Here is a 15,703-nt window from a genome sequence, read left to right on the forward strand (position 1 = left end):
TCATCCAGAAATCTGGATATTAATAGGTTCTTGACTCAGAGAGGATTGTATTTTTGGGGTGAGGGAAGTAATATCTTGTTATCCAGGGCAGGGTGACATTTTTCATACAAAATGATTTTCAGCAATCAATGAATTTTTTTTTCAAAAACTCCAAAGCTTTTTGTGGAACTTTATTTATTTTTTCAAAATTTTTCTTTTCCTGGTGACTTCTTTTTATCAAAAACGTTATAAAAATAGCTATTGAAAAAAATTAATTTACCAAAGCACTGGATGTCAGTAAAATGACAAATGTCAAACACTATTTTGATAAGTATTTCAACAAATTTGACTTCCTTTAAATTCTTTAAAATTATTCTTAAAAGATTCATTTCAAGCTCATATTCATACCTAATAATAAAAATATTATAAGGAAAGCCTTGGATGAAAAGTGCTATTAATAATAATCCATTTTGGGAGAGGTGTGTCAGCTTGTAGTAGGACTACACTTCCCAAGATGCACTACTGCGAGCTTCTGCTTAGCTGAAGCACTGTTCTCCAGGGACTGACTGCCAGTATTGAGTGAGAAGAGGATAACATGGGACGGAGACACTGGGTCAGGACCACCAAATGCCAGCTGCTAGTGACCAGCCTCTTTGTCATGGTAACAACCAGAAGTGGGAACCTGTACAGAACTTGGGATAAGTAAACTGACCATCTTAAAAGTCTTTCTTAAAAAGGAACTGTAAAAGTTGTTTCTCTCATTTCAATTTTAGAACAGAAAAAGTCTATGGTGAAAGAAGCAAACTGTATGAATTATTGCATCCTGAACTGTTATCGCTGCTCCCCAGCATTGCCTTCTGTCAGCGATAAGCTTTTGGTTTCTCAAGTGTCACTCTAATGCAACTATTTCACAATTCTAAACTAGCCTTTAAGTAAGAAATTTGTTTCTGTCATCAGACATGGTAGTTTTAAGATGAGGACAGGGATATCTTCTCATGCTTCTCTCTTTTAAAAAAAATTTTTTTATTGCACTTGGATGAACAATTTCTTGAGATGTGGGTGGTTTAAAATGTGTTGGATAAGCAACAGCATCTTTGTAGTCAGACAGAAGCCTGTCTGCTGAGACAGATATTGGATGGAATGTAACTGTTGGAATCTTCTGACTCTGTACTGCAAACCAGAAGTAATTCTATAGCTCTGGGTGAGTGGCTGGGGAGAAGCAAATGTGATGAAATTTGGTGAACTCTTCCAAGGAGTTTTGGGATGACTGCACTACGATTAGCTCCCCTTAAAAGAGAGAGAGAGAGAGAGAGAGAGAGGAAAACAAGTGAATATTGAAGTGAAACAAGTTCGTTTCTATAGTTGGTTGAAAAGACTGGGGGGAAAAGCTTGGAAAAATTTTCATTGAAAAAAATGTAAATTCAAAACTTTGTTGACCAGCTCTTATTGCAATACATTGTTCTCCCTTCAGAGAAGGGGTGTCATTGTGCCTATGAAGTATGTGACTTATTCAAGGTAGAATCGCACTCAAACCTGTTGAAGGGGGATGTGCTTAGCTCAAGTTTAGTTTATTTGTATTCTTTACATATGGATACGGACAATAACACGTATCAATAGTGAGGTCATGAGGATTTGTTTAGATTGGTATTTCTGCGGGAAATCTGAGCTGATTGAAGCTGGACCAACCCTTTTACTGTGTATGTATAACAGATTCTCAGTTGTAAACAGTCTAAACGATCATGAGTGTTTTAAGTTCTATTGTACTGAAATTGGGCAAAACTGTTACTGTATATGTGGCACTTCCAAGTGGCACCAAAGGTTATGAGGCACCTCACTGCTACCTGCCCTAAGTGTGAATCAGTCTGAGTCTGCTGTAGTTTAGCTCCCTGAAATCACCAGCTTCTATAAACCTAAGCACTGCCTTGCAGGCTTTGCTCTCTCTGTGCAAGTTAGTAATAAGTACATTTCAACCCCTGAGTCCTTGGAGTACTCCCGCAGTGTCCAGCCCGTAACTGGTGAACACTCACAGAAATACCAGGTTTGCTAGCCAAAGGGACAGTGTCCACACTAGCTTGTTCGATTCAGCTGAGGATCAACTCTTATGTAACATCACAGCACTGAGATAGATTTATAGTGAAAACAGTCATGAATTTATTATCAAAGATTAAGATTTAAAAGATATGGAGTAAGGGTAATAATGGAAACAGAAATGGTTACATATTAAACAAAAAGTATAACACGCTTCTTAGAGTCTAAACTTAACACACTAAACTCTTATCTAAAGTAGTTTATCTCACCTAAAGCAATCTCCCAGCATCTCCAAGCAACGTGGCTGGGATCTTTCTTTCATGAATGCAAAGTGTACTGCCTTTTGCCTTCCCCTTATATTCCCCTCAAATCCGTTGTTTCCTCCCCAGAGTCAAGATGATCCTCTGTGGTTCACTTTAGTTTCTGGTGTCTTTTTGCAATGTTGTGATAGCCATGTTGGTCCCAGAATATTAGACAAGGTGGGCTCTTATGAGACCAGCTACTGTTGTTTGTGTCTCCAAAACCTGTTTATCAGCTCTGCCTTGAACACAGATTTTAAAACATATTTTCAATACTTATACACAACTCTTTATCACCTGTACAGACATCTCACACCAATTGAGGATCAGTATGACATAAGCTTTTATTAGAGACCTTACATTATATTCTTTATGGATATATATTAGAAAGCGGTGTGCTAAGTGTAATGAGTATGTCAGGACTGCTAAGAGTTGCTGTTAAAGAAGAGTGAACCCTTTGCCAGTTGGCATTGAGGGGTTCTTCGGGTCGCAGTATATTTCATCTACTAAACTATACCTCTTAGGCAAAATCTGTTGGTCATCATCTGAAAAGGTAATAGGGTTACACTTAGAATAGTTAAGTGTAATGTTTAACACATACATGATTATTTCTGATTCTCCACTGTAGAGTTTCAGTTTCCAGGATGTCCCTTTGTGAGAGGAGGATTCTTCTTGTGAATTTGGAAAATATTGCAGATTCTAAAGGTTTTGTATGCGTGTAATGCAGCTGGTGAATCCTCCCAGAACAAAGTTAATTGAACCTGGAGAGGAGGCATTCTGAGGAAAGCCTGAATCTAGAGGACCCTGCCTCCAGAGATCAGGATGAACTCCTGTCTTGTCTCTTTCAGCTTTGCTAAGCTAGGATTTTGTTTTATTTTAAATTTCCCCACTGTTGCTATGACTATTTCAGCTCTACTCTTGGTAGCAATGGTGGGAGCACTAGCCTAGGTCAGGCAGCCACCATCTAACAGGCTCTGAGCAGGTTAGATAAAACAGTGGTTAAAACATTGATGGTCACGCAGTGTCTTATCTACAGTAGCATTATCTTTGATGGAGCTGAAATGATAGCAACACTAGGAAATTTTAGAGGAAAAAGTCTAGTGCAGATAAAGCCTTAAAGCACAATGCAAGACTCATCTGTTTACACTAGCTTTTCCTTAGCATTGCTGACAATACACATAAGCTACTCTCCGCTTTCCAGAAGACACTACAAATTGCTCAAGAGCAGGAGCAGAGAATGCAATCTGACCCAGGACCATTCTTGAAGCTAATAATATCCCCCTCGTGCACACATGTCAGAATTTGGTATCTAAATACTACAAGAATTGGTGCAATGTAAATCCATTGAAAGAGATGTCTGTGAAAACACGATTCCTCGTTTTTTCCCCAATGATTACAATTTCCTCTGCTAGCAGAGTCCAATGGATAAAGTGAGTGGTTTCATATGCAGTAATTATACAGTACTGTCCAAAGAGTTTATTAAAGGGCCCAGGGATTCCCTTCACATGTGACTTTCAGGTATATACTGTAAACTAACTCTCTCGGGGAACAGGTTGTTTTTCTTTGGGCATGGATCGAAGTATCTGAGTATGCCTGATAGCATTTAATAAGATCTGCAGTAGTTGTTCTGTGAATCCTGCACTTACTACTTTCCTTCCTCAGTAAAATCTCTGTTTTTCAGCTGCTTGGGCTGGCAGTCACCATAATGACCGTTATCACCCGCTATGGGGCTCACTTCAGCATAATCAGTGGTGTCTCCTATGAGGCTAACCCCTATAGAATCTTCCACAACGTAGGTAAGTGTTGCATTTTTTAGTCCAATTGAGATGTCCTGTGAGGGCCAATATCTTTGGAGCTATGTAAAATTAGGGTGCAATGAAAGGAAATTCAGAGACTTCACATGAAGTGGGATTCCAATTAGGTATGTAGTGTTACCACTACAGAGGCAAGGTACCTCTTTTCTGTATGAGAAACACCTGCTTGGCCCTTTGGTGGGGGAATGCTGTTCATTGTGCTTCAACGCTGCTGAGTCCACTGTTGTCCCTCATGCTTCATCTACTACAGACAAAGCATGTAGGGTGATAAATATTCTATAAGTAAGCCCAAAGGTATGGGCGGAGCTTCAGAAGAGCTCACAATGGAAGTGAGAGGCTGGGTAGGACCACAGAGAGAAGCACATTATAAAACACAATCTATGGGGCCCTTTAAAAGTTTGGACATCTATATTTGTGTGGGATAGAAGAGAGACATAGGCGAACAGACAGTAAGCAAGGCAGGAAGAAAAAGATGGAGGGGGTCAGGCCCTGAATTCAGCAAGGCATGTACCTAACTTTCAGCATGTGGGTAGTTCCATTGAAGTGAATGGGGCTAGTAACATGCTGAACGTTACATACGCATTTAAGCACCTTGCTGAATCAGGACCTTGGGGAACAAACAGGGCAAAAAAATACAGACAAAGAATTGGGGGAACAGAGAGGAGAATTAAGAGGACAGACTGGGAAGAGTTCAAGGGAAAAAAGTATAGTGATACATGAATGTTCATTGATGCTTGAAAAAAATACTTAGGGCTGCATTCTGATCTCATTTACCACAGAGTGAATCCAAAGTACTGTACCTGTACTCTTGTCAGTGGAGCTAGTCTAGTTTTACATCTGTTTTAATGAGAGCAGAATTTGGCTCATAAACCAACCATGATTCAATTTCAGGTGGCAGCCAGCTGTGCCCTCACTCTATTTACATCCCATGAAGAGAGTAGGCATAAACTACTGCAGATGATCTAACAGAATGGTGGTCAACAAAAATATGGAAGAGCTCAGTGTCTCCTTACCTGCAACCTTAGCTGAATTTACACTGGCACAATTGGAACGGTGTGATTATCATGTAAAAACAGTCCCAGCCACGCTGCCCCAGCCTGGAACCACATCTTCATTCCATTTACAGCATGTGGTGACTTCTTAAAGGAGGAAAGGAGAGGGAGATAAAGAGGAAAATCAGAGAAGAGACTACAACAGAAAAGTGGAGGAAAGGAGGCAGAATATAGAAACGATAGGTGTGAGAGAGAGAGAAGTGCAACTCCCCCCCCCCAAAAAAACCCAAAACCCCTCTCTTCCTGGAACAGCAACTGTTGTCTATCACAAGCAGGAGTTGCTGCCTGTGACTAGCTTTATGTCAGACATTGATAGGTGAAAGGGTCATAGGGAAGGATCAATGCACCTAAGCTAGCAAAAAGAAAAACTTAAACAAATTAAATGGGAAAAGGACAGTAAGAAAGACTGGAGTGGGGAGGTAAGAACCACCTGGACGTTAAAATGCTCCGGATTGCCTCTGTTTTTTGTTCTGGGGATACATATCAGGATTTTCTTATTCAACAATATTTGAGGTTCATTTTTTCTTTTAATTTGATTTTCGGTTCCCTCCATTTTATTATGGCTACTGGGCTGACACCTATCTTTATTACTCTCCCAGGGTTTTAACTTTTGGACTTAAGCAAGTCAAACCCTCCTGTGTATTCTTGCTTCCAGGCTACAGTTAAATATTATAATTGGTGGATCTAAAGCCCCTTCACTTCCAGACTTAGGCCTGGTCTACACTGGGGGGGGCAGAGGGAGGAATCAATCTAAGTTATGCAACTTCAGCTACATGAATAACGTAGCCAAAGTCGACGTACTTAGATCTACTCACCGTGGTGTTTTCACCATGGTGAGTCGTCTGCTGACGCTCTCTCATCGACTCTGCCTGCACCTCTTGCGGCAGTGGAATACAGGAGTCGATGGGAGAGCACTTGGGGGTTGATTTATCGCGTCTAGACTAGACTAGACACGATAAATCGACTCCTGCTGGATCAATCGCTGCCCGCCGATCCATTGGGTAGTATAGACACACCTTTAGAGTACTAGTGTGGTGTGTTATTAGACGTGAGTTCTGGGTGAAGAGCTTTCAGCATCAGTGCTTACCCCATTGGGTGTCAGCTAGAACTCTGCTGTGACCAGGAAATAGAGGGCGACTGTTGCGCAAGATTAGCAATGCATAAGCTCCTGATAGTGGGTACTGGAACTCATGCTCCTGTTCAGTATCCTGTGATTAAGTAGGATCTTTATCTGAACACAGAGACAATTGCAAAGGGAACTTGTGATCTTCTGGTGAAAATAGCAAGGTGGCCTGGCATGTTTCCAGGGCATGTGGTTCTGCTGGAACTATGAGCAAAGGGTCGGGGGACACTGCACAAAGGTTTAGAAACGTAGTGTGGTGAGACAAGTAAGCCATATAAAGATGAACACTGGATAAGTTTAAAGTCTGTTGCATTCTTCTGCGACCCAATCCCTTTGTATCTTGTCCATTTTTAGAGCCTGATCTAGCAATGCACTTAAGCATGTGCTTAGCTTCACACACAAAAATAGTCACATAGAAGTCAATGGAACGACTCGTGCATAAAATTAAGCATATAGGCAAGTGTTTGTGGGACCAGGGCCTTAGATTGTAAGGTCTTTGGGGCAGAGACTGTCTGTACTGTACCCTGCAGAGCAAGGGTCTTCCATGATCTATATTAGAGCCACATCCAATATGAGCATGCAGACTCCTTCATATTTTAACTCTGATTATTCTTCACTGCACACACAGGGCTTACCTATACGAACACTTAGTTCATGGCAAACTGGGGTATAAATCTGCCCCATACTAATCTGCCGCACACTGTGTCTTTGTCGACCCTGTTGCTGTGCAATAAAAGTTTCCTAGTGCACTATGATCTATCCCATATCAAAGCTTTTAGTGCACAGCATAAGAATGGCCATACTGAGTCAGAACAAAGATCTATCTAGCCCAGTATCCTGTTGACAGTGCCAATGCCAGGCTAGTGCTAGGTAGATTTACACACCAGCTTGCCACAAACTAAGTGTTCATACAGTCAAGCCCAGAGAGAGGGCATTTTCCTGGTTTTTCTTGTCATTTTAGTACTATAAACTTTTAATAAAGACATTAACTCAATTTACCAAGATTACTTCCATTACCCAAGATGGTCAGGGATGCAACTCCATGCTCTGGTTGTTCCTAGCCTCTGACTTCCAGAAGCTGGGAGTGGGCAACAGGGGATGGATCACTCGATTGTCTGTTCTGTTCATTCCCTCTGACGTACCTGGAATTGGTCACTGTTGGAAGACAGGATACTGGACTAGATGGACCATTGGTCTGACCCAATATGGCTGTTCTTCTGTACACCCTTTAACACAGTCCTTCCCTTTCAGGGTCGACAGAGCAGAATGTCTTCAGTTTCTACATCTTAAATCTCTGTCCTGACACAAAATTATGCCACCTCCCTTAAGATTTCAGCAGGTTTGGGGACAGGATGGGGAATGTTATTGTGCTGTTGCTGTGAGAGGGGACTGGCGCTACCTGCCAAGATTTTTAGCTCTGTGATGTTCTCAGACTTCCCAGCCTAATGGCTTGAGGAGCAAAAATCCAGAAGTTCCTCATGAAAGGCAAACTCTTCTGGGAGCTTTAGTTTATAGAGCTTGCTTATCAAAGGGGGCCCAACACTGCTTAAGGGGAAAGAAAGGCAGCTAGGGCTTTATGTCTTTTTAAAACTCCAATGTGTGCCTTTCCTCCAGCATTCTACAGCGGGATATGTCTGAGCATGATACTGGTCCTCGCAGCCTCGCTGAGTACTGCTGCCACAGTGAGAGAATCAGTGTGCCTCATGGCAATGGTAAGTGTTTGGTTAGAGGGGCATGGGTGGGCAGGGAACAGCTTTTCCAAACTGGGTGATAACACCACGATGTGGAGATACAGGGAAGAGGCTTTGTCTGTATCCAGCTTGCTCCCCACAGTTGGCTTATCGACAGTTACATGTGGCATTTGTAGTGTTGATTAGTTGTTTTGCTTTGTGCTCCAGGACACACATCATGCACACAGTGGGGTAGGGATTGCCTGCTGCTTTTCAAGGCATGGCTGTGCCTAACCTCTCAAAGTGATTCCAGGTGATGATTTTATCTGTATGTGACCTGATTTTTCAAGGTGCTTTTTATATATGCCTCTGATTGGGGTCAAGGGGAGGTGCTTATCTGCCAAGATGATAACAATTATTTTTGGTTTACTTTTGTAATGCCAATATTCTTCTGTAGGGTGTCCTTAATGAAGCATTTCTTTGTTTTTTCTGATATTTGGATCTGATTTTGAAGTCCCGTGTTCTGCCCTGTGATAGCAATCTTAACTCCAATTTAATGAAGTGTTCTGTAAATGTGTATATTCATGATGATTGTGAGCTTAGAATATTTAGTGGCACCAGCCCAGTTTTGACTGCGTTACCAGTTTTAGCATGCTGTAGAGGCTAGCTTTCTACCTAACTCATACTTTTAAGGAAAACTAATTGGAGTTCATCAGCTGGTATATGCATGAAATGGATATTTTCTCCTCAAAATGTGTCAACCACATAGTCAAATCATTTGGGGCATTCCTGCCAATCTCCTCTAGCAAAACAGCCCCCATCAGGCGACACATTTGAGCCATCTGTTTTGCTTCGTTTGGGATTCCCAGTGCATCCACTGTCTGCCTTTCATCTTTCAGGCACTAAGCTCTTCAAGGCATTCATCTTGTGTCTTGTAAAGCACCAAGCATATTAACAAATAACATTTCTGCACAAGGAGAAGGCAGGGAGACCAGAAGGCAGTTTTTGCCCTGGTGATGGAGGCTGTGTGCGTTTCAGCAGCAGATTCTTAGATCCTCCCTCAGTTGTTTGTTTTAAGCCTCACACATGGAGTTGCCTTGGCATCAGACAGTCCTGCAGTGCTGGAGACAAGAGCAGGGTGTGTGCATCTAGGACGGGGGAGAGGATAGCAGTGGAATAAGTGCCTAGTAGAGTACAGGGGCAGGGGGATGTGCTTTTTCTGATGTTGTAGTAATATAGTCTGTGAACTCAAGGGAAGCCTGAATGTGAACTGCAAAGGCTGGGAGTCACCAGTAAACTCGAGTCATTGTGTGTGTGCGTGTGTGTGTCTGCTACTATAAACCCTGCAGTGTGGGTGGAGTCCTTTGCACTACCCGTTCTCTCCCTGGAAGACAGAACAGCCCAGGGTCAGGGTGCCTCTTTTTACCTAGATCCATTGTGAGTGTGTCTGGGGCAGAGGAGGGGGGAGAGGTAACGTCTAAGCTTCCTGTTGACCCAAACAAGAAACCAGAAATGCGTCATTCTAAGGAAGAAAAACTCTAGCAGTCCTACAGGTTTCCTTCAAACTGAACAAACTATGTACTAATCCTCTCTTCCCTGCTGCACCACTAGAGGGCGTCAAGTTCTTAAAATAAGAGAGACGTTGCCTGCAGCTTGATATGAGCTGCAGTATTTTCAGACACATTCTCACCACCATTTTGTCTGTCTTTCTCTCTAGTTGTCCTCCATAGTTCTAGTAGGAAGAACATTATCAGACAGGTCAGGTCAGATTGTACTGCCGCCCTTCTCACCAGCGTCTTACGCTGCCACTGCTCTGCAAACCAGTTTACTGCTGTTCATTCTGTGGTGAACTTAAACTTGTCCTGTGTTTTAATTGTCAAAGTCTGAGTCCAGAGCCAGCATGTCTGCTGAGTGACAGAAGGGAGGGGAATGTCATGTTCAATCAACTTCTTCAGATTTCATATATGAGTTACATCATTTGTTATTTTTATGATGTTTGTACCCAGACAAGGGTTAGGACCCTAATGTACAATCTAATAACACAGTCTCTGCCCCAGAAAGCACAGAATCTAGGATTTAGACAGTAAGCCGCAACCAACAGAAGCAAGCACAGTAGGGAAGATGAGGGAACAGTAGCGACAGGTATGAGTGCATGAATTAGAAATCACAATAGTTTTTTTAGACAAAAAGGGTTACCAGCCTAGCCAATGCCAAACTCTCAGAAGATGAGCTGTGAGTCCTGCTAAATCTGCAAGAGCTTGGAAGCTCATTCCTAGCAGCTAAGCCTTGAGGTCCTCTTGCTGAAGAAAGCTCGATGACAGTAGCTAGCAGAAGAGTTTTCAGAAAAAGGTGCAAGAAATCCCTTAATAGTCAACCGTGGAATTATCTGTCCAAAGAGGAAATCCCTTGCTAATCCCCACAAATTTTAGCTAGCTAACACGCTCCAGGGTTTGTGTCCCTTATACATTTTTATTCTATGCGTATAATGTAGCAGGGGATGTTGTTGTTGTTCATATAAATGTCCTATGCTGGTTTGAATGTTGTTCAACTGTTGGCCTTTATATCTTGTGGCAGTGAGTCCCACAGGTTAATTCTCTGTGTGTGTTTATCCATGCAAGTGCTTTTTGGTAACTAATCCTCATAATACCTCTATTGATCCCAAATGTACCAGTAGGCAATGAAAGCAAATAGATTACATGATTTACCTGTATCAGTAGAGGGAAGAGGAGTTGTAAGGACTAGGATTAGAACTCAGGAGACTCAGTTCCCAGACCCGATCTCAGAGTGCTGTAGTATGTTCCTATGTTACAATGTGTTTCACAGAAAAAGTCTAAAGTCCCTTTTCTGTAGCTTTTTTGTTTATTGATGTACTGGCCTTTTCTTCTTCGTTAATTATTGTTGTACAAAAGTCTCTCTGTACAAAATGGATCTTGTTAAGAGGATTTAATTATGTAATCAAACAGATAGAGGAGGAAGGTATAGTATTGGTGTTCTTATATCTGTGAAAGTCAAAGAAAAGTCATAGGGACCTCTCTATACACGTCTATTGTAGATAAACTGCTTTGATAGACTACCAACATGTGGTCCATTGGATAGCATGCTGGACTGAGAGCCAAGAGCCCAGAGTTCTGTTCCTATCTCTGATACTGTGTGACCCGTGAGCTAGGCACTTTACCTACCTATGCTTCAGTTCCCATCCTGCGCTTTGGCTGTCGTTTCTATTTACATTGTAAAACCTCTACAGAGTGGGTGGGTACAGTGCTTAGCATGATAGGGGTCCCAGTATGGGTTGTGGGGCCTCTTGGGGTATGTCTACACTGCCATAAAATGCCTGCAGCTGACCTGTGTCAGCTGACTCAGGCTTGCAGGGGATGGGCTTTGGGGCTACAAAACTGCAGTGTAGATGTTTGGGCTCTGGGACCCTGAGCGGGTGGAGGGCTCCAGAGACTAGGCTCCAGCTCTAGCCTGAACATCTACACTGTAGTTCTATAGCCCCACAGCCCAGCCTGAATTCAGCCAACATGGGCCAGTTGCAGGTGTTTTACTGCAGTGTAGACACACCCTGAGTTGAGGTATAATACAAGTAGTGATACAGGGCTTGCAGTAGTGTGGCTTACCCTGGTTTGAAACCAAGGTAAGTCACATTGAAAGGAAGCCTCATTTTATACGGGTACAGCACATCTATACCAGAGATTTCCCTGTTGTATTTACACTACAAATATCCCCAGTGTAGACAGGCCCTAGTATGATACCCACTGACATTTACAAATAGTGTGAGTGAACCTTGCAGCACGGGGTGGTGGTCAGATCTTCAACTAGGAGCTGCATATGTAATTAGGTTAATATCCAGAGACTGCTGTGATACCAGGGAACTGGAAATGGTGGTCTGAGGTATTGCATTAGTGTCCAAAAAATCATCTTCGACTGAGGAGCAGGTGAGAGTTTTATGGTCTGTCTCATCAACTGTGAGGGATAAGAACTGATACGATATCCCTGGCAAAGCTTGAATCATTGCTTTCCAATGGCACACTGCATATCACTGAATCTAAATGTCCTATTATTCTGTTAGTGTTTGAAGCCATGTCAAAATTGAAATGGAGGAGGAAAGGAAATAGCAGTCTCTCTAGAATGGCTAGTATAAAGTAAAAATCTTCGACTCTAGCAGTTCTTGAGATACTGGATATTGAAGTTTTGTCAAAAGTGCGGAGGAAGGGAGAGAAAAATAGAGAAAGAAAGTAATATGTAATCAAAACAGTGCATCTTAAAAATCCAATAACTGAAAGTTCTAGGGCTAGAAACACTGCTAGACCAGAACAGAATGTTTTCAGGACCAGTAAACTATTCCAAAGACTGGTTCCAGCCCAGTGATCAAGAAGAAAAATCCTCAGTCCTTGTCTGATCCAGCTCAGCTTTTCAGTGTGGTTTAGAGTGACGTACCACTATGGCAGGGATTTAGCATAAGCTGTTTGCTTTACTGGTCCCAGATGTATAATTGTAGGCAAGTGTGTTAGGGATTCATAATAGTACAGCAGTGCACTTGGATGCCTTGCTTTAGCAGTCATCTGCTTCCTAGACTGAGCCTGTACTTGCATCAATTATGCACTAATCTACCTGGACTGATTTAAAGCTGCAGTGCCTCCTTGAAGAAACTGACACAGGTAGAGCCACCACTACACAGAATTCTTGCTGCATTCAGTTAGAGAGCACTAAACTGATTTCTCATGCAGACAGACTCATCGGCTTCTTAGTAGATATGGAGAAAGACAAAAACCAGAATACTGCTTCCTGTCAATGGAAAACCGGGGAAGTAATTTTTTTTTGTTTGTACAGATTAAACAAGTGATGAAATAAAAGTCCAGTAATGTAACTGTACTGTAAATATATTGACTGTGGTCAGGGCCGGCTCTAGGTTTTTTGCTGCCTCAAGCAAAAAGAAATTTTGGCTGTCCCCCCACCCCAGCCCTGGGCTCTCACCCCCCCCCACCAGTGTCCCCCCCCATCCACATCCCCTGCTGCCCCAGCGCTGGGCTCCCCACCCCACCCGCACCCCCTACTGTCCCAGCACTGGGCTCCCCCCTATCAGTGCTGACTCCAGCCACTCCCCCCTCGCCTCCAGCTGGTCCAGTGCTGGCAGGGTCGGGGTAAGCAGCAGGGCTTCCAGGCCGTACCTCAGCCCAGGGTCCTTCCAGCTAGGGTTCCCACCTCCAGGACCAGCCGAGACCTGGGAGGGCAGAGCCGGGGGACCACCCTGGCAGGAGGCTGAGGAGCTGGGGAAGGGTAGCCCCAGAGGGAGTGGAGCCCTGGAGAGCGGGACGTGGGCCCCACATGGCAGCACCCCGCCCTCTATGACCCCGCTGCTGCTGCTTCTGGCCACCCTGTTGCAGTCCTTGGGCTCCTCGGGCTGCTTCGCCCAAGCCCGGCTGTGACGCTGGGGGGCAGTCGCCCTGCAGCACCTGCAGGCGGTGCCCTGTGCCCTGTGGGGCAGCCCTAGCCTGAGTATCCCCTGCTCGGACCCAGCCCAGTCCAGCCACAAGGTGTGGGCGCTGCTCCCCCGTGGCACAAACCGCAGCAGCCCCAGGGCACCCCTGCGCTCAACGTGCTGCTGCTGCCATGGCCGGCTCTAGGCTTTTGCCACCTGAAACAAAACAAACAAAACAAAACAAAAGATGGCCGGAATGCTGCCCCTGAAAATGTGCCGCCCCAAGCACGTGCTTGGTTTGCTGGTGCATAGAGCCAGCCCTGACTGTGGTCAAGGAGTGTTTAAGCACAGCTCAGGAGGAAGAGTGCAAAGATAGTTTGAAGTCAGCCTAACCACTCCCCTGATCCTGGACCACTGTGTTGGGCCCAGTCACCTGACATGAGAGCAGCCTTCATATCTAATTTACTTTAGCTTCCCATATCTCCAAGGGGCTGTTACAGCACTTGGGGATTGCTAGGGCATAGGGCAGCCTCTATTCTGGCTACAGGAGTGGGTTGTAGGAGCTGTTGAACAGTCTCTGCCACCAGAGGATACTTCTTAATCCAAAGTGACCCTCCATGGCTGGTTCTGCCAGTTCTGCTGGTGTTTTGCATTAGCTGAGTGGTGCAAAGCAGCCCCACCACAGCTGAGGATAGGGCCATTAATTGTATACAGCATAAGATCTGAGTTTGACTGCACTGAATAAGAAGGGAAGCTGAAGTCTAGCAAGATTTTTATTTGAAGGGCGAACGTGAGAAAGGTAGATAAAAAGATAGGCCAGTCAGGGGATGGGAAGACATTTCTATGGATCCTGCCAAGTCTACAGAAGACAAATTGTTCCTTGCAGCAAGAATGAAAACAAGGTAATTCATAAAGGAGTAATTGATTATTAGCTCAGTGACAGCATTTGATGGGGCTGAATGTGCTACATCTCGTAAAAGAAAATGTACTGCATCGTCTTGCAACACGCTCATAGCAGTCTTAGAATCGGGGGGGGGGAGGTGTTAAGAAGAGGCAACTTTGACTGTTTGTATTTAAATATAACTACTTGTTTTTAAGAATATTTTCTAATATAATTATAAACCTTCCGGATAGGAAATGAACAAGCAGCCTGTAATTCATTTATGAGTACTTCTAGGAGTCACATAATTATATATCATAGAATGGATGGAGGGAGATCTCCCAACAGGGTGCAAATTTCAGTACTGGCAACAAAATACAGAAAATAAATACTGGTAGAGCAGACACTGACAGGCAAAGGAGTGGGCAGACATGGTGGAAGATGTGGAGAAGCGTCTTAAACTAGATAATAATCTGATACATTTGAGAGACTCTTATGAGGAGTAGAATTGGTTGTGGGGGCAGGGGGGAGTAGAAAATGATTTTGTGCCACATTTTGAAATTCTTTCTATTTGGTAGCATTCAAAATTAACCAGTTTTGGTGAGGGAGGGGAGGTTATGAATTTTTTTTCAGTATCTTTATTGAAATTTTTCATGAAACCTTTTTCATAATCATGTTTTTTTTCATTTTCTAAGAACAATATTTTCATATTGGCATTGAGTAAAAATTTGAGTTAAAATACCTTGGAAAATATCATCAAAAACAGGTAACTTCAATAATGCTGATAATCTTTCATGAGAAGTGTTGGTGTTTTTTGTTTGTTTTTTAAACATCCTTTTTACATTGTGAGGAAAAAAATGAAAAATTTGACTAGTGAGTAGTAATCGGAACAGGTCTTGGAACAGCATGGTACGCTTCACTTCTCCTCTAGATTTCATTCCTAACTCCAGTTCTCTTCTGCTTTCAAGGGTTAAAATTTCACCACTATACAGTCAGTTTTATTGCTATGATCCAGTTGTGGGGAGTGTAAAAGCAGCAGAGAGTCCTGTGTGGAGTTGTGGAGAATTGTCCCTTCAGAAAGGAGAGCATAGAGGGGCAGTGTTGTCTTTGGCTCTGTCTCAGAACCCATGACATCACTCCTCCTGGGCTCTTCAGAGATTCTGCACATTGTTGCAGTTCGTTGCAGCAGCTGTCAAACAGCAAAACAGTTCACTCACTGCTGCGATTCCCAGCTTTGTTTCCACTGGCAAAGGGACACATGTGGGTCACACTTCTGGCGCAGGTTCTCTTAGCTCCTCTGTTAAAGCCTACAAAGAAATCAAGAACTAGTGATGGCTAGTCCATAGGGAAGTTTAACTGCTATAGCTCAGCCTCCTTCCCCAAGCTATCACGTTGTATAGCTCTTTGTATTGACACATGGCAGCATTTCTGTCTACTTG

The 15,703-nt window shown here is 43.3% G+C and overlaps 1 protein-coding gene across 7 annotated transcripts in view; it reads left to right on the top strand.

Moving 5' to 3' along the window:
* Nucleotides 1–538: 538 nt before the first annotated feature.
* Nucleotides 539–15,703, top strand: part of TSPAN32 (tetraspanin 32) — a 95,429-nt gene continuing 80,264 nt past the window's right edge. For 4 of the 7 annotated variants that reach the window (XM_050953736.1, XM_050953734.1, XM_050953741.1 and 1 more), the window contains exons 1-3: nt 539–640; nt 3,988–4,102; nt 7,910–8,007. In XM_050953736.1, the coding sequence (XP_050809693.1) occupies nt 575–640; nt 3,988–4,102; nt 7,910–8,007 (279 nt within the window). In that variant the 5' untranslated portion in view covers nt 539–574. The other 3 variants (XM_050953737.1, XM_050953738.1, XM_050953739.1) reach the window with 3 other exon arrangements.

The sequence above is a fragment of the Gopherus flavomarginatus genome, chromosome 5 (genome assembly GCF_025201925.1).
Source record: "Gopherus flavomarginatus isolate rGopFla2 chromosome 5, rGopFla2.mat.asm, whole genome shotgun sequence".
NCBI classification, from domain to species: Eukaryota; Metazoa; Chordata; order Testudines; family Testudinidae; genus Gopherus; species Gopherus flavomarginatus.